The sequence below is a fragment of the Arachis ipaensis genome, chromosome B7 (assembly GCF_059453495.1).
Source record: "Arachis ipaensis isolate K30076 ecotype BB chromosome B7, ASM5945349v1, whole genome shotgun sequence".
Taxonomy (NCBI): domain Eukaryota; kingdom Viridiplantae; phylum Streptophyta; class Magnoliopsida; order Fabales; family Fabaceae; genus Arachis; species Arachis ipaensis.
This window is the reverse complement of record NC_142442.1, coordinates 143074912-143093328: the sequence shown is the minus strand read 5'-3', so window position 1 is coordinate 143093328 and position 18417 is coordinate 143074912. Positions and strand designations below refer to the sequence as shown.

Sequence of the window (18417 nt, the reverse complement as noted above, 5' to 3'; positions counted from 1 at the left end):
TATTTAATAAAAAGAGATCATGTATAGAATAATGTTTTTTTTTTAGTTTGACTGAATTTTATTGAATTTAACCAGATCGATTTTAATTGATTTTAATCAGATTTAATCGTTTTTATCAAATTTGATGAAGTTTGATTATGTTAAATATTTGACCAATTCAAATGATTATCTAATTTAAATTGATAATCAAGTGGTTGAATCTTTTATTTGACCGATCGGATCCTGCTGGATTTGATAACTACTTGGATAAGAGGGTAAGGTATAATGAATGATGGGTGCTATATATATATATATATATATATATATATATATATATATATATTTGTAGGGGTGTACATGGTTTGGTCTATGATCCAGTTAGAAGATCTTATTTGGTCCAAATATTTTAGGGATTAATTTGGTATAATTTTATTAGATATAAAATTGAATAAAAATCTCAAAAATAAACCTGGTCATTATTTTAGATTAAATTCGGATCAAGATGAATTCGATTTTATTCGACCCATGTGTATTATAAGGAAATTAAAAAAGATATATATGTTTTAAATTAATTTTAATATTATATTATATTAATTATAAGTTTATTGTTTTATTGAATTAGAAAATATATCAAAGTATCAAATTAGAATTTATAAACAAATTCAAGTTTAAATATGAATATTAACTTTTTTGTAATAAATTTTTTTTTATAAATAAGTTTTTTATAAATTATTGTTACAATTTTAAAGACCCAATTTTTATCCGATATAATTGTGACCAGAAAATATTTAAGTTTTATCGAGTTTAGAGTTGAATTATAATCTAAAAAATAGACTCCGTATATATTTAAGATCGAACCTAAATCAGGACAAATCCAATTTTATGCTACTCATAAATATTCTACATATTCGTATAGGATATATAGATTTTTTGTGGTATCATTAAAGAAAAAATAAAAAATAATTAAGAAAAGAAAACCTACAAACATGCTATTTTTCTTTTTTCTTTTCGTATTTTTTCGCTCTTTAAATCTATACTATGAATTCCCGTACTACAGAAAGAGGGAGGAAGTTTCCCTATGATTTTCGAGGAATATGGCGTCCTTTTTACAGATTGACTCTTTGACTGGACCTCAAATTCTTTTCCATTATCTAGGCTCCAATTGGTTCCTAGGTTCCTACAATGGTATTTAATTTATTAATATTTGAATTTACTTAAAGAATATTTTAAGGTGTTGATTAAGAAAGATCAAAAATAAAGCTTTTGCTCTCTCATTATATATAACCTATTCAGTCATTTCAGTGTACTGAAAGTTTAAGCTTTCTATTTTATTTGTAATATCCCTAATTATATTTTGTGTTATAATTTAAAATACTATTTAATATGAATTTTTAATATTATAAAAATTTTACTTCATAATAATTAATCTTAATAAATAAAAAATAATTTACATCATTTGTATTTAAATTTTTTATATTTATTTAAACATAATTTTTTATTTGTCATTTAAAACATTATATATTAAAAAATATTTATTTATTTATATACTAATATATTTTATATTTATTAAAATTCATCAATATTTTTTTTATATTAGTTTTTTATTTTCATTTAATGAAATTTAATGACTTATGAAAAATGACACATTCAATAATAAGCACAAAATTATTGTGTTTATTTTAGATATATCCAACTATTCAAGTAGTCTAACTAAATATTTAAATTTATTATTATATTTATATTTTTTATGATTTTAAATTTTAAAAATTATTTTAGTAAATATAATTTTTGTTATTTGTATTTTTTTAAGGTAGAAACTCAGGTGTAGTCGATTTTACGTGAAGTTGATAGTTGAGAGTCGTTAGATAAAAATTTAGTCAAATTAGTCAAATTATCTAACCACTCTTAACTATCAACTTCACGTGAAGTCGACTGTACCTGAGTTTCTACAATTTAAAAGAGTGCAATTTTGTTTAAGTTATTTTTTCGGTGACTAATTTTGTTTAAGTTATTTAATATAAAATATTAAGTTGAAAATTTAAAAATAAAAATTTTCATCACTTTTATAATATATTTTTTAAAAATAACAATTTTACTTTAAATCACTTTGATAAGTCTTTAATGAAGTTTATATAAAAAATTGGTTTGGAGTAAAACTGTGAAAGTATGTTGACTTGGATTATGGATGTGTGGGGGCCACATGCAATTTGGGGATGAAAGCGGCAGGGGATATATGGTTGTGACATGACATGACATGACATGACATGATATGATGACATAGATAAACATACATAAACATGGCATGAATGACAAAAGCTTTCCCCGCGAAAATAAAAACAAACAAAATTTCGCTCTCCCCTCTCTCCTTCTTATATTTCGTGGCTTCGCATGTAAACTTGCTATATATTGCATGCAGCGTTACTACTCTCATAGCATCCCCTTGCTATCCTTATTTTCCTAACGACCTCAATAATAATAATAATTATTATTATAATAACAAACTTATATATATTTTTATTTATTAATTATAAATAAAAACCCTTAATTTCTCACTTAAAACCCCCCTTTGTTCACACTATAAAACCCCAACCCTCTCTAACTCTCGCTCTCGCTCTCGCTCTCACTGCTTCTTGGATTTTTGATCACACTCCCATCGTCGGCGAGTTTTCCGATGTCGAGTCAAACTTCCTCTGCTTTTCTCGACGACGAACTTTCTGAAGCCTCGTTGCTGTCGTCGTTCCCGTTTTCTCAGCCACCGAACTCCCCTTATCAGCCGAACCAAAACCCCTATGAGGTTCAAACCCTAGAGGACGCTTTTGATCGTCTTTCTGTCTCCCCTTTCAGCTTCAACAATCTCCCGCCATCTCTTCCTTTCGATCATCGCGATGGTTTCAACGCCGTTACAAAAACCGAGCCTTTTGATCGCCGTGGCCATCAACACCTTCAAAGCTCCAATCTTGTGGGCCAAATTCAAGAGACACATGGCGGCTCCATCAACAACACGAGAGCTGCTGCCAATGCTGCCTTGGTGACACCGGAGAATAATCCTCCGGAGGGACACGACGGCGACGGTGGAAACTCGAACGGCATTTGGCCCGGTTCTTCCAATAGAACAATCGGTGCTTCAAGCAGGTCGTACAGCTCTTCAATGAATGATTTTTTCACGAGTGGATACAGTAGCAGGGGTTTTCCGAGTGTGCCGTTTTCGAATGGGGCTGTTGATCAATTTCATCAACGAAATTCGGGTGTAGGAGGTGGTTCGAGTTTTCCGGTGGCGGCGGGGTTGAATAATATTAATAATAACAACAATAGCGTTGGAGGGCGTTCTTATCTGTTCCATGATTTGCGAGGAAAGGTTGTGATGATGGCTAAGGATCAGAACGGAAGCAGGATTTTGCGGCAGAAGTTGGAAAGATTGACCCCTCAGGAGGTTTCTTTGGCGTTCTTGGAGATGATAAATCATTTTGCTGAGTTGATGGTTGATCCTTGTGGGAGCAAAGTTGTTCATGATATTCTTAAACTTATCAGGGAACAACAGAGGACCCTCATCATCATGATGATAACCAAAATTAATTTACAGCTTGTTGAAATATGCCTTAACCCTCATGGGTACTGAATCTTGGTTTCTTTTATCACTTTTTCTTTTTTAAATGTATCATTATATATATGTGAAGAAGTGCTTTTCTTTTTCTCCTACTGCCAGGTCCTGCACTGTTGAGAAATTATTGGAACATGTTACCAACCAGGAGCAACGAGCCCTTATTGTGAGAGGTTTAAGACCTGGTGCTGTTTCATTGGCTACTGATACACATGGTCATAGGGTACTTATGTATTGTCTTAAGCATTTCTCTCATGAAGAGAGTAAGGTAATGTTTGTTTGATTATTTTTATTTGTTGTCGACTTTAATATTTGGTTTCATGCTTTCAACTTTTAGGTAGTTATATCCATCTGAGTTTAGAATTTTTTTTTTCTTTTATTTGTCACATCAAATAAGCATGCATGTTGTTGCTTTTAACATTTTCTGATTCGTGTGGCATTTGCACATTATTGCATTGATATCTTCTGATGAAAATTCTGTATACAAGTCTGAAAAAAATGTGGATGGTTTTATACTTGTATTTGAAAATAGTAAAATTTCATGTGCATTCTGCCTCAAATTGACTAAGTTTTTACCACTTTGATCCCAAATAATTTTACCTATGAGTTAAATTTGAGTGAGATAAAAACAGTAGCTCCTTGATATATTGGAACTGTGCAAATATTTCTTCTTTGTGTTGCTTAATATATTGGACTTGACTTCTATATATGTGATTTGGGTTGAAACTTATTTTCTTGGTTTACGGAAGTGCTGTTTACCTGTCATGATTTAAACATTCCAGAAATTATTATTGCATACTAATTCTTTCTTAATTTTCTCTATCCACATTTGGTAGGTTTTGATTAAATTTCTTCATACAAAAGAAGTCCATTGTTGATTTACCATACTGGACTGTATAACATTAACATATAATCAACATATAATCAAACATATATAGTTTACCTTCAATTTTAATTTTTTCATTCTTTTACCTTTATTGCTCTTCTTGCTTAATCCATTATTCCACTTATATATTAACTTATTTATTACTTTTATTTTGGGGTAGATGAAATCAATGTGATTATTTGGATCATTAGGCCTGGTTTGTCAAATTACATTCTTTTGTTTTTCTTGGCTTCATTATGTTGATCTGATTGTGGAATTTCATTCACAGTATCTTCTAAGCGCACTTGCAAATCACCTCTTTGGGATCGCAACAGATAAGACCGGTTGTTGTGTGATACAAGAATGTGTAAAATATGCCCAGGGACAACTGAAACTGCAACTAATTGCTGAGATTATATTGAATGCTCAACAACTATCCGAAGACTCTTACGGGTTTATATCTACTGAGCACTACAAAAAATTCTCTTTCATAACAAATGTAGAAATTAACGCTATACTTATATTTTTATCCTGTACGTTTGTTTCCTTGTGTGGCAGTAACTATGTTGTACAACATTTATTGGGTTTGCAAATACCAGCAGTGACAGAAAGTCTAATGAGACAGCTTGAAGGGTCATTCTTTTATCTTTCATGCAATAAATATGGAAGTAATGTTGTGGAGAAGTTCTTTCAGTGCTCGGAAGAACAGAATGCGGCACGTATTACTGTGGAGTTGCTCTGCCACCCAAATGTAGCAATGCTTCTTGTAGATCCCTATGGAAATTATGTTATACAATCGGCTCTGGTGATGTCCAAGGTTAGTGCACACTACTAATTATGATTTAGCCACTTGGGCCAACTATCAAAAAGTATAATTGCACTTATAGCTTTAGTGGGCTTGGTTTCTTTATTCGGTGTATAACTGTATATGCTAAAATAATAGCTTATGATAGAGAATAGATTCTTCTCTGTTCACATCCATGCAAAATGGTTACTGATTAAATAGTATTATATGTGAAACCAAAGTGAATGTTAAGGATGATTATTATAAAGAAATACATAAAATAATGAGCAGAGTCAAGGCTTTTTATTATAATCTTAAGTCTAGGAAGTGTTATAATATTAAAAAAGAAAAACATTATTCTTTTAGCTGCTGCCTCCTTGTTTTGGAATTTGGATATTAAAAAATGTGTAGGAAACATGGATTATTGGTACTGGCATGGAGCGATAATTTTGTTGATTTCTATGTAATTGTTTAAAGCAGGATCCTATTAGAAGTTCCATATTGCTGCTGATCCAACAGAATTATCCAATGATGCGTAGCAATGTCTATGGCCAAAAGATTCTTGAGAGGTTTGACAGAGGCAAAATACGCACACACAATAAACATCACACCTATGAGTAGATTTTTTCGTATTTAACTCCTTTTAGATATCTCCTTCCTCTCCGTCCCATTACTCCCATACTACATAGCAATGTTGTTGTCTTTAATTTTTCTGTATCCGAAATATATAAAACATTGATGCTTAGTTTTAGTTTGTGTTTGTTTGTAGTTGTGTGTTGATAGTCTGTTCGTGTTTTTTTAGTTAGCTGGCATGGGGTGGAAGATCTTTTTGTATAGGAGCTAACTGTCATTGGTGGTATAGACTCTGATATTCTAAATGTGTGTATTGCTATAGAGATTTTGCTATGTATTTTTGTGTCAAATAAAGGGATCGTTTTCTTTTTCTCCCATCTAGCTTTTGAAACATTTTCTTAGCTTTAACATGTGGGTATGATTATATTATGTTGCAATATATTTATGATTGTGATGTATGGTTCTCTTATATTGCAAACTTTACTATGTAATTTCTCGAATTGGAGTCACTTTCACGAAGATAATGGCTATAATTTCTGACCGCGATATATATCATGACATTGTTCTCGATATATATCATGAATTAATTAGTTTAGTTAAGGAGGAATTTTCTGTAATTTGTTCATGCCATTTTTGTTTTTTTTTTTTTCAAGGTAAGAATATATTTCATTAAAATATTAAATAATGAAACATAGAAGTCCAAGTCAGGACAGAACAATTTAACAGTGGGGATCCCACAAGGACACACTTGATGAATCATTAATGGTGTAAAAAGAATAAAATAGGAATCATCTAATTTGTTCATGCCATTACACAGTGCAAAATTTGAGAATTTATTCTAGTTATACCATATTACCATTCCTTTCTAGTATAGTTGAAGTCTTGAAGAGAGGAATGGTTGCATAAAAAGGTAATTTGCTTTAAAAAAATTATATGTTATTATTTATTCATTACGAAGTAGTGATTACAGATTTACAGTTGCCATTTGATGATTCTTTTTTTTCCTCTCACCAACCCTTTTCAGTTTTCACACTGGTAAGCGGTAATCTTCTTCTTCCTTTTGTTTTTCTTTCTTCTTTCCTCTTTCTTGTTCTTTTTTTTTTCTCTCGAAATTTATATGCTTTCTTATATTAGTAAAACTAAATCAGAACAAAATTGCTAATGGGAGAACGTCTCCTACTTCTTAATTTTAGATATTAATGATCAAAATCAATTAAATTTTATGTCTCTAAAACAGCAAAAAAATAGATGCGGTAAACACGCTAGTTATTATAAAATTATGAGTAAATAGTAATTAAGAATGTTCTAATATATTGTACAGAAAACTGTTAGCACCAAAAAAGTCTAATATAATTCTATACAATAATAAATATCCAAAATTATCCTTATAAATTATTAACACCAAAAAAATAATTATTCTTTATTATATATATGTTTATTATAGTCTTTTTTTACTTTTTAAAAGCTATTTTACCAAACACAATTATGGTGTTTGTGCTTATCGAAAACCAATTTTAGTTTGATTTTACAACTTTTATAAGCTACTTTCGAAAAGTAAAAGTTTTACCAAATCAAGTCTTAGTTTAATTTCTACAGCCACAACATATTTTAGGAAGAGTTTCAAGTGTACTAGGTAGGTATACCGGTGTTTCAGTTGTTTTAACCGCCGTTGATCTCAGTTATAAAAAATATATAATATATATTAATTAAAATTAACGGTTAAAATTATTAGAACAACGGTGTTCTAATTACATTTTAAAATTTTTCTATATTTTATTCCATACTTTTAAATATTATTGGTGAATTGATGGCCAAATACTATGGATATTCAAATTCAAATGGATACAAATTAAATTGCTAATGCAATAATTTAAATCAAAACCGATTAAAACAATACTAATTTAGATTTGATTGTATTTTATTTTTTGCAATAGCATGAATCGGATCGAATTTCAGATATATTTCTCAAAATCGATCCAATCCAATTCAAACTACACAATATGCTATAATATTATTATTTTATTATTATATTTATAATACATTTAATTTGTTATATATTTTTATATTATTTATGTATTATTATTATTTAATAAATATTTTATGTTTAAAATGAGATTTATTTATTTATTTTAACAAATTTATAACTTTATTTCTATTGTTATGTTATTGTTGGTTTTTCAAGATGTTGTTTTAACTTGTAAGTCATTATTGGATATCTAAAATTTAACGTTGATATTTGTTATATATATTTAATTTTTTTAATTTATAAAATTGTAAATCCAATCCAATCTAAACTATTTGAAATTGAATTGAATCAAATTTTAAAAAAAATCATCAAATTTAAAACACATCTCAAATAAAAGTAGTATTTAAATTCAGATGAATTTTTTATTCAAAATCGGTCCAAATCACATTGCAAATGACTTTATTAAAAATAATAAATTTTAATAGTACTATCGAGAGGAAGAGTAATGACTCCGATCGATTATTCATGACCTAACCATAATTGAGCTTCCATGACAAGCAAGTCATGTATGTGTAAACCAAATCTGACAGAAGATAGAATCATAGAATACACACGAGAGAGTTTTGATATAACATAATAATTATAAGATTCATAATGAAGCTGTATATATATAGAGAGAGAGGAGAGAGAGAGAGAGCGAGAGAGAGATAACAATTAAGGGCATTTGCCCTGGCCCTTGGAGTTCTTGATGTCCCTGTAGCAAGGGCACTCGTCCTTATTCCCGTAAGTACCAGACGGCACGCAATTACACTTTTGGCAGCATATTCCACAGTACTTCAAGCATCTGTCCTTAACTCCTGCCTTGGCGCACCTCTCCCCACACTTGCTGTCACAAAAATCTAGTAATAATTCATTTCGTCAGTTAGTTCTATTTTAATGGAAAAATTAATTAGACAATGAGGGAGGGAGTAGTAGCTCTTAATATATATTACCAGAACCAGCCATTGAGACATCCAAGAAAGATGAGCTAAGTAAGAGGCACAGAAGCAGCACACTTGCAAGCACCACCTTCATGTTGCTAATTCCACCCCTACAGTATATTAGTGATTGTGTTGTGGATGGGAAAAAACAGCAAAGTGGTGGTGCTTTTTATAGTAACGATTAACGAAAGAACCGCAAGAGTATTAGGCAAATGTTGGGAAGACGTTACTATGAGGAATTTATTACTTTTTGGCTCCTCTAAGTAATTTTACACCAACCAATTTGGGTTGATAGAATTATCACTTCATTTATCTGTTGAAAAAATATAAAAATTTTAATTTTGTTTTATATATGTAGTAATTTATTAATCAAACAAACTATTAAATAAAAGTTAGATTCATAATAATTAGTTTTTATATTAAAAAAATAATTTATCTAATTACATATTAAAATTATAAATTTAATTTTTTATTAAAAATATAAAAAAATTAAATTTTTAATGTATTTATTTTATATTTATTAAATAAAAATTTTAAATCTCTTATTAATAATAAACTTATTATATGTTTTTAGGTTAAATATCATGAAAAAAAATAAACAATAAATAGGTTCATGATTTTTTTATGTTAAAGATAAATAAATTATCGACTAATTAAAAATATAAAAACGTTATTCGTTTTTTAAAATATAAGACATCTAAATCTTTTTAAAAGATTAATTTATTTTTATATATTTTGCAAAAATATTTAAATATTTTATATTTTAAAATAATTAAAAAATTATATATTTTTAAATTAAAAAAATAGGAGACTTATTTATTAATTTAGAGGACTTGCTTATCAAATTGCATTGCAGTACAGCTGGCGAAAGCCGCGTTTATTGAATAATATCAAGTGGGGTATTATGGTCAACGTCAAGTCATAGGAATCATAGTGAATTTGTTGATGGTGCCAAACTGCCGATGCCAGTAGTATTACTTCTGAAAATGAGATTTAATTACATAGGATTTTTTGGCGTACATTTATTTGTTCGGTACAGATTAACCATTAAATGTAAGCCAATGACATGTTCCACCAACTATTCGCCAAAACATGTAAATAAAAATTTCAAAAATATTATTTGTATATCACTTTTAACTATTATTTTCGATTATCGTATATAAATACAGTAAAATATTATATACACATTATGGTATTATAGAAATAACCATCATATATCTACGCACCAAAACAGAAAATTACAATCCCATCTAATTTAGTTCTTTGAATTCGCGCTAAAACAGAGAATCACAACCCATCCAACCTAGATCGAAAGCGCACCTCCTTAGTTTTTTCTTTTCTCCACACAGTGCTTCACTCTGTTTTTTTCAGTGAGGTTCAGACTCTTCTTCTCATCACTGTTGAGTCTCTTCTCATCACTATTAAGTCTCTTCTCAGCATGTTACTCTTTTCTTCTCTTTTCATTGCGATTTATTCTCCTCTTTCTCAGTGCGTTTGACTTTTTTTTGCTAATCGAATATGAGATTCTATTTTGATTTTTTTAAAAATGCATTACGTTGATTTATGTTGGTTCTTCTTTTCTTCGAATTTTAATTCAATTTTATTGGCCAGATTAAGAAAGTTGCTGCTGATTGAAGTAAAGTCAGAATTCAATAGAATCCACAATTCTAAAGATGATGTTTGTGATATATTTATTAGTTCATGTGGTGTTAATTTTTTATTCCTGATTTGATTTTAAGTTTTTTTAAAGATATGTAATTGCATTACTTTGTAAAAAAGAAATACATTGTCTATTATAGGAACAAAGACAAAAGAAAACGGAGATCTCCCACTTTGGTAAACATCAAATACTAGCAAAAGAAAAACTAATAGAAGAGTTGGGGATTCACAAAGAACGATGCTCTATAACTTGAGTCATTCTTTGCTGGAGCTTCTTTTGCTATTTCCACAATTACTGTTGCCGCCAACTTCTCACCTTCAAAGACCTCCAAATTTCTCGATTTTCATAACGCCCAACACAGAGATACAAGGAGGGTTATAGAAGATTGTCCTCTTCCAACGTCTCTACTTGCAGTTTGTCACCACACTGCAAACTCCATGTTTTCATTTTGCACTATAGCATTCACAAAAGAAGAGGAAGACCAAATCTCAGGAGCGGGACCGCATTGCACCAAGGCGTGAAGGATTGTTTCGTTGTCGTTTCTGCATCTTGCAAACATTGCTGAAATATCTGAGAATCTCTGGTTGATCAAATTGAGTACAAGTAATTTTTCATGGGTTGCTCTTCACAGAAAATTTTTTACTTTGGATAGTAATTTTAACCCCCAAATTAATTTCTAAAGCATTGAATTCGTCATCATCGTTGAAAGGTGCTCAACTGGCACATGAAAAAAAAAAATTATAAGCCACTTAGTACCCCGAGACTACATCGTACTGCTTCCTCTTGTTCCAGGCCCATTCAAGCTTGTCCGCACTATCGTCGTTCAGTGGAAGGGAGAAAATTCGCGAACTGATTTTAGGAAAAAAAAATGCTTCATCTAACTCTTTATTCCATCTTCCATCCATTATAAGTAAATCACGCATGTACCCAATTGATGTCTGTTATTGGAGTGTTGTTGTTATTGAGTCTAAAAGGATAGGGTGGGGGTAACCATGGGTCCTCTCAGATACGAACATTTGTGCCAGATTTTATACTTCATCTCAAACCTTTTTCTACCACTTTTCTTCCCTCCAGTAGACTTTGCCAAGTCCAAGAAGATTGGTTTCCTTTATCTACCAAAAAGGGTTAGTGTATCTCTAGTATTTTTCTTTGAACATACGCACAAGTAACAAATTAAGCTTAGTAGTAATTCACCAAAATTGTTTACCCAGTAAGGCTAGGTTCTGGGCTCTGAGATCCTTGAACCCCAATCCACCTTCGTTTTGGGTCTGGTCATACAATCCCAATTAACCCAAGCGATCTTTCTCTCCATACCCTTCTGATCCCACCAAAACTATCTTAGAATCCTGTGTATTCCTTTCACTAGAGAATCTGGAAGCTTCAAACATGAAAGTATATATATTGGAATAACTTCTCCAAAAATTCTGATTAAAATATGTCTGCCACCTGCTGATAACAGATTTTCCTTCCAAGTCTGAAATTTTTTCTGAACTTTATCCTTTATTGCACCGAATGTAGCCTTTTTAGATCTCTGAATAATGGATGGAAGGCTTCGATATTTATCTTGGCCTCCCACATGCTCTATGTTAAGTAACTCTGCTAGCTGTTGTCTTCTGATAAGTTGGGTGTTTTGATTGAAAAAGAATTACTGATTTTTGGATGTTAACTTTTTGCCTGCTAAGCATCTCATATTCATTGAGTAGAGATAGGATATTAGTGCATGATTTCTCATTAGCCTTCCCAAATAATATAGATTCGTCAGCAAAGAGAAGATGATTGACTGCTAGAGACCTTCTGTGCATCTGAATCTCTTAAATAGACCTGTTTTGCTCTACCTTGTGTAACAGATAGGATAATCCTTCCGCACAGAATAGAAATAGATAAGGTGACAAGGGATCTCCTTGCTGAATACTCCTTGTTGGCTTAAAAAAAGCCATAAGATTGACCTTCTACAAGAACAGAGTAAAAAACAGTAGTGACTAGTTCTCTGATCCAAGAAATCCATCTGGTTCCAAAATCCATTCTCTCTATGATGAATTATAAAAACTCCACTCAACTCTATTATATGCTTTACTCATATCCAATTTAATAGCCATTTCACATTCCAATCTGCACATCTTAATTTTGAGATAGTGCATACATTCATGAGCTATTAGAATATTGTCAAAAATTAATCTACGCTTTAAAAACATACTCTGGTTTAGACTTATTAAATTATTCATAAACTCCTGAAGTGTATGTACCAGAATTTTGAAAAGACTCTGATAAAAAACTGAGGATAAGCTAATAGGTCTGATCTATGACATGTCTCTAGCATCCGAAATCTTAGAGATTAAGTAAATTTGTGTATGGTTAAATTCCTTGAGTATTTTATCTCTACCAAAAAAACTACGAATCATCTTAAAAACATCAACACCCACAATATTCCAATAAAACTGAAAAAATTGCGCTATAAAGTCATTCTCATCTAAAACACTTTAAAGACAAACGCTGAAAGTAATCTCTTAGTTTTTTCCATAGAAATTGATGTCATTAGCCTCCGAATCATAAAAACTATAACCGAAGAATTGAAATCGTTGAATATATCACCAGATTCTAAAATTAGCAGATAAAAATATTTTTAACCTTACTAAAAAATAATAAATTAAGAAAACAATATACTAATGTCAATAAAATTAAAATAATTAGCTGAACGTATAATGTGTAACTATACATAAAGATATAGAATCATTTTTTTTAAACATAAGGATGATATCATATTATTCTCTAACATAAGAGTATCTATATAGTTTTTTTAATTTAATATATAAGTTATGTTGCTATTGATTTTATAAAATAATTTATTGTATCATAAGTTTATTAAAATATTTTTCTATTATGCAAAAATGATTTTATTTAAGTTGCTTGTGAACAAAATACAAGAGAAATTAATAGATTTATATAAAATGTTCATAATCTTGAATTTATAGTGAAGAGAAATTAAAAAAAAGGATTATTCTAATTACTAATATGATTCATATATTTTAATTTCAAGTACTAAAATAAATTACTTAATAAAATTCAAGAATAAATTTAGATCATTTATAATAATCACATATTAGTAACCAGTAAAATAATATATATATATATATATATATATATATATATATATATATATATATATATATATATATATATCTTAGTGGTATAAATTTTAAGTGATATATTACGTACCTTGTTCTTTTCTAACAGGAATCTTTACACAAAAGTCTAGGCCTGGCTCAGCAAAATTTAAGAATAGAGGAGTCAACGAGTGCTAACGGTTTTTGTGATTTATAGTTATTAATTAATTATTATTAATATTTTTAATAATATAAAATTATATTTAATGATGTAAAATTATTTATTTTTTTTGTTGATTAATTGTTTAGACTTTCTTTGAATATCTGTTTCTATAACTTTGTAGTTCCGTCTACTACACCTTTTACACCCTTTTATTGCTATTTCGTTACGATTGAACAAATAATTTTGTCGTGTAAGAATAAAAAGATAGTGGTTTGAGGGATATGAATGTTCATTCTCGCACACTGATTTCACATTTGCCTTTCTTAGAAAGATCGTAAATATAATAAAATGACAATTACACAGCTAAGAAACCAGTTGTTGCGTTTTCACTTTTCACGCTTTGCTAGCCAACACATTCATTCTTTTGGAAACTCGTATTATGTTTTCGTTATCTTCAATCAAAAAAGTCTTTTCCTTCTTCCGGGATCATTCTGGAAAAGCCAGCTAACTTGTTTCAGATACCGATCACTAGGGGTGTTCATGGCCTGGGCCTAATTCGAAGATCTGGCCCAGTCTCGAATTTTTTAGAGGCTAATTTGGTGTGTTTTCACTGAGTTTAGGATTGGATAAGGATCTCAAAAATAGACCCGGTTATTATTTTGGGTCACCCGAACTCGGTCCGGTGGCCCGGTCATCATACACAATTAATATTTTGTGTTATTAGTGATGGATGATGGTTATTTTTATGTGAAATTTAAGTATTGTAAACCTTAATATTTTGTATTATTAATCATTATAAGACTATAAGTTAATATTTTATATTTAAAATGCATAATATTGTGTTATTTGTATTGATTTAAATATTTGGTGTTATTAGACAATATTAGTATTGATTGTGGTTATGCTTTAATTTTAGGAAAGGGTTGGTTCTTGTTATATTTTTCTAAGTGAATTTTACTATGTCAAATAGTGGTTGGAGTTTTGGAAATTTGAATATTTTCACATGCTAGCTTACAAGAAAGTAATGTTAATGGCCTGGTTTTCACCCGATTTTTATCCGGTATAATCGTGGCCCGAAAGTGTGTAGGTTTCATCGGGTTTAGGGCCGAGTTCGAGTCTAACAAATAGGTTCAGTATATATTTTGGATCAGGTTTGGATAATATCAAATTCGATTTTATCCGGCCATGAACACCCCTACCGACCACCTTTTTATTTTTCCATTTTGGACTGGAACTAGAAGGAAGCTTTATTGGGCCATATTGGAAGAGACATGGGCTTGCACTGGCACATTATATTATTTACTCCAAACGTGGTTCCATAGGTGACCCAAGAAGGACGGCCAGAAAAAAAAAAGTTGACGCAAGAAGGAAAAAGGTTGATACAAGTGATTCAATGTCAAAACACAAGTTAATTACACTATATACTAATCTACCGGTTCGTCATTCTGGTAATTTGTATCATTCTATTATTCTCTAAAATGTTAATAAATAATGATTCAGAAAACCCCATGCAACAAACGCACGGCTAATCACCAGTTCTCTAAAAATATGTTACTTAAGATTCGTTGAATACGCAAGTAATGTGAGGTTAATAACTATAAAAACAAATTATAGTACTCATACTCCTATGTTATGATCTACTAAACTATTGCTCATCCATACGAGAAGAAGAAGCGCTCTCAATTCTCAGGATGAGTTATATTATACCCTTGTGAGCTTTATCAACACTATAATAGTTTTTAAGTTCGAACAAAATATGAAAACATATTGCAAATAAGAGAGGGAGAAAACAAAAACCGGTGTTAGTCATGTTAATTTTAATCCAAATTCTTACAAGAGTTAACAGGAGAATAAAACGAGTCCCGTGATTAGGGAATGACAACTGACAAAGACAAGTGCATGGAACAAAATAAAAATAAAAAGCAGAAGGCTAGGTCGTTGTGAGTGCCTGGGTGGTGTTTAGTGCATGTCCTTTTGCAAAATGCTAACTGGGTTTGGTTGGTCAAAAGAACCTAAGACTCGTCCTAGTGTTGGTCCCCACCCCCCACTTCCACTCCCACCCAGAGCGAGCGAAGGAAAGTGAGAAAGAGGACGATTCTCATCATGAGTTAGGATAGGTCTTACTTATTAATAGTTACTCTGGAATTAGATTTGTCATCTTTTAGAAAGGTTAGTAGATGAAGTCTCAATTTATTTATGATGCTGCATCCTGCCATTTGAACGGCGCGGGTATCAAATATCATTATCAACATTCAATATTATAATTTAGACGTTTATCAAGTGCCCATTGTTTCGTCCACTAGCTCCACTCCTATTCTTATTCATATATCTCTGTCCCTTTCCATCTCCTTTATTTTTAAAATTTTTATTTTTTTATTTTTATAGAACTTCTTATAAGGTTTTATAGATTATTTTAACTTGCTATTCTAAATTTCTAACCATGTTTGATTAGTGGCTACATTAATTAGCCACTGTCAGTCTGACACTAAATTAAATTAATTTAATTCATTTTTTTTTTTCAATAAAGAAGGGGAATGGAGCAAAGTATGGATCATGCACTTATTTATTTACTAAAACGTAACGTCCTTGTCTGTCCACAATAAAAATATCTGAAATTCTGTTTTCCCTTTTTGTGTGATTGCTGTTCCTCTCTCCACTCTCCACTCTTCCCTCTCTCTGCAGCTAGCGCCTAGCGGTTTGGACTTGGAGGGGTAAAGTTGTAAAAATGGAGAGGAAGCAAGGATTCTTTTCTGCGCTGAAAGACGAGGTCGTCAGAGGCCTCTCGCCGGCGAGGTCACGCCCGCCGAGAAGTGCTTCTCCCATGTCTGCTCTGCTGCGGCGCCGGAGGAATCACCAAGCTCCTCCACCTCCTCCGGCGGACCCCTTCATTCCGAGATCCGGCAGCCTGAGGCCCGTGGAGGCACTTTCGCCTCTCAAAGAGGGCCCTGACGGCGACGAAGACTGCTCAGACTCCAACTCCACTTCACGGCCCGAGGCTAGATGGACCCAGTGGCCGTGGGCTAAGGGCCCGGTGGGCTTTTCCTCCTGCTCGTCCGTGGACTTGAAGAGTTCGGATCTGAGGCTGCTGCTTGGAGTGTTGGGTGCTCCCCTTGCCCCCGTCCACGTTTGCACCACCGACCCCTTTCCTCACCTCAGCATCAAAGATATCCCCATTGTTAGTCTCTCTCTCTCTCTCTCTCTCTCTCTCTCTCTCTCTACTGTATACTGTATAAAATACGTATAGAGGTGAATGATAAGATTGGGTGTGGTTGGTGGTTGCAGGAAACTTCTTCTGCTCAGTACATATTGCAGCAGTATATAGCAGCTACAGGGGGGCAAAAGCTTCAGAATTCAATTAACAATGCATATGCAAAGGGAAAGTTGAAAATGATAGCCTCCGTGTTTGAGACGGCTAACAAGGTCACCAGGAATTCCTCCAGAGCTGCGGAATCCGGGGGGTTTGTGTTGTGGCAGATGAATCCGGATATGTGGTATGTGGAGCTTGCTCTTGGTGGTAGCAAGGTTCATGCCGGTTCCAATGGCAAACTCGTGTGGCGCCACACCCCTTGGCTTGGTCCTCATGCTGCCAAAGGACCTCATAGGCCCTTGAGACGTGCCCTTCAGGTTCATCTATCTCTCATTTCTTTTTTTCTCATTACACACTTCCCATTCTAATTCAATTTGTAAACAGGGTCTTGATCCAAGAACAACTGCTAGAATATTTATCAATGCAAGATGCATTGGGGAGAAGAAGATCAACGGGGATGACTGTTTCATTCTCAAGCTTTGTGCAGATCCCTCCACACTAAAAGCCAGGAGCGAAGGCCCAGCTGAGATAATAAGGCATGTTTTGTTTGGTTACTTCAGTCAGAAAACAGGACTTCTTGTGCACTTGGAAGACTCTCATCTCACTCGGATTCAGAACAATGGAGGAGATGCTGTGTATTGGGAGACCACCATAAATTCGTTTCTTGATGATTACAGGCCTGTTGACGGAATCATGATTGCTCATTCCGGTCGTTCCGCGGCAACACTTTTCAGGTTTGGGGAAACATCTATGAGCCACACCAAAACAAAGATGGAAGAAGCATGGACGGTTGAGGAAGTGGCGTTCAACGTCCCCGGCCTTTCGCTGGACTGTTTCATTCCTCCAGCCGAGCTAAGACTTGCTTCCAAGAGAGAAGCCACCGAGCTTCCTCTGGGTCAGAGAGTGAAGAATGCTGTTCCTGGAGCCGCACACCATGCCAGAGCTCCTCAGCTGCATAGGTCTCATCATGCAAGCAGTGGGAACAACGTTAAATGGGCAGTGGATGTTTAGCAATTGTGAAGTTTCTAGATTAGTCTACTTCTAGTTCTCCAATTTTAACGACTTAGATAGACTGACAAGTAACTGGGGTTAAATGCTGCGAGTTTTCTGCTGTCATTGCCTCCTTGAATTTGTAAATAGGGACGATTAGCAGCAGATCCCGCAAAAATTGATCTTTAAAATTGGATGATTATGCACCCCAAGGTTCGTTCTTGCACTTGTTTTTAGTAAGTGTGAATTTGAGATCTGCTGATAATCTTATTACGTATGATTTCTTTTAGAGTTTTCCCGTAAAAGCATTCACTCAAGATGCTTGGACATCTAGTTTGAATTAGATGTGCTTATGATATTTTCTATGATGAATTGTGACTCAACTAGCTAAATCTACATGCTTTCCACTTTTCCAGGGTCAATGATCTTTGTTTATAATGAAATAATTAGC

General features: G+C 32.4%; 3 protein-coding genes across 4 annotated transcripts; 2 read left to right on the top strand and 1 right to left on the bottom strand.

Annotated features, from left to right (window-relative positions):
* The first annotated feature begins 2578 nt into the window (after nucleotides 1–2578).
* On the top strand, nucleotides 2579–6176 carry LOC107606381 (pumilio homolog 12-like). 2 transcript variants are annotated; one of them, XM_016308448.3, is made up of 5 exons: nucleotides 2579–3588; nucleotides 3683–3845; nucleotides 4732–4895; nucleotides 5001–5259; nucleotides 5707–6176. In XM_016308448.3, exons 1-5 carry the CDS (start codon nucleotides 2651–2653, stop codon nucleotides 5845–5847), a joined length of 1665 nt encoding a protein of 554 aa, XP_016163934.1. In that variant the 5' UTR covers nucleotides 2579–2650; the 3' UTR covers nucleotides 5848–6176. The 2 variants fall into 2 exon arrangements, with proteins under 2 accessions (XP_016163934.1, XP_088350045.1); XM_088493919.1 differs by having other exon boundaries at nucleotides 4732–5259; nucleotides 5707–5992.
* Nucleotides 6177–8386: 2210 nt separating this feature from the next.
* LOC107606382 (peamaclein) lies at nucleotides 8387–8942 on the bottom strand. The gene is made up of 2 exons (XM_016308449.3): nucleotides 8758–8942; nucleotides 8387–8664 (listed from the first exon to the last, which is right to left on the bottom strand). Exons 1-2 carry the CDS (start codon nucleotides 8837–8839, stop codon nucleotides 8480–8482), a joined length of 267 nt encoding a protein of 88 aa, XP_016163935.1. The 5' UTR covers nucleotides 8840–8942; the 3' UTR covers nucleotides 8387–8479.
* A 6974-nt stretch (nucleotides 8943–15916) lies between these two features.
* On the top strand, nucleotides 15917–18192 carry LOC107606379 (uncharacterized). The gene is made up of 3 exons (XM_088493748.1): nucleotides 15917–16844; nucleotides 16952–17293; nucleotides 17361–18192. The coding sequence occupies exons 1-3, from the start codon at nucleotides 16395–16397 to the stop codon at nucleotides 17985–17987; spliced, it is 1419 nt and encodes a 472-aa protein (XP_088349874.1). The 5' UTR covers nucleotides 15917–16394; the 3' UTR covers nucleotides 17988–18192.
* The last annotated feature ends 225 nt before the right edge of the window (nucleotides 18193–18417 follow it).

Bases quoted from the DNA above. Each gene is read 5' to 3' on its own strand.
- LOC107606381 (XM_088493919.1), top strand. From the start codon at position 2,651: ATGTCGAGTCAAACTTCCTCTGCTTTTCTCGACGACGAACTTTCTGAA. The intron at 3,589-3,682 runs GTACTGAATCTT...TCCTACTGCCAG, and splicing joins ATATGCCTTAACCCTCATGG to GTCCTGCACTGTTGAGAAAT. The intron at 5,260-5,706 runs GTTAGTGCACAC...TGTTTAAAGCAG, and splicing joins CGGCTCTGGTGATGTCCAAG to GATCCTATTAGAAGTTCCAT.
- LOC107606382 (XM_016308449.3), bottom strand. From the start codon at position 8,839: ATGAAGGTGGTGCTTGCAAGTGTGCTGCTTCTGTGCCTCTTACTTAGC. The intron at 8,665-8,757 runs GTAATATATATT...AATTATTACTAG, and splicing joins TGTCTCAATGGCTGGTTCTG to ATTTTTGTGACAGCAAGTGT.
- LOC107606379 (XM_088493748.1), top strand. From the start codon at position 16,395: ATGGAGAGGAAGCAAGGATTCTTTTCTGCGCTGAAAGACGAGGTCGTC. The intron at 16,845-16,951 runs GTTAGTCTCTCT...TGGTGGTTGCAG, and splicing joins GCATCAAAGATATCCCCATT to GAAACTTCTTCTGCTCAGTA. The intron at 17,294-17,360 runs GTTCATCTATCT...ATTTGTAAACAG, and splicing joins CCTTGAGACGTGCCCTTCAG to GGTCTTGATCCAAGAACAAC.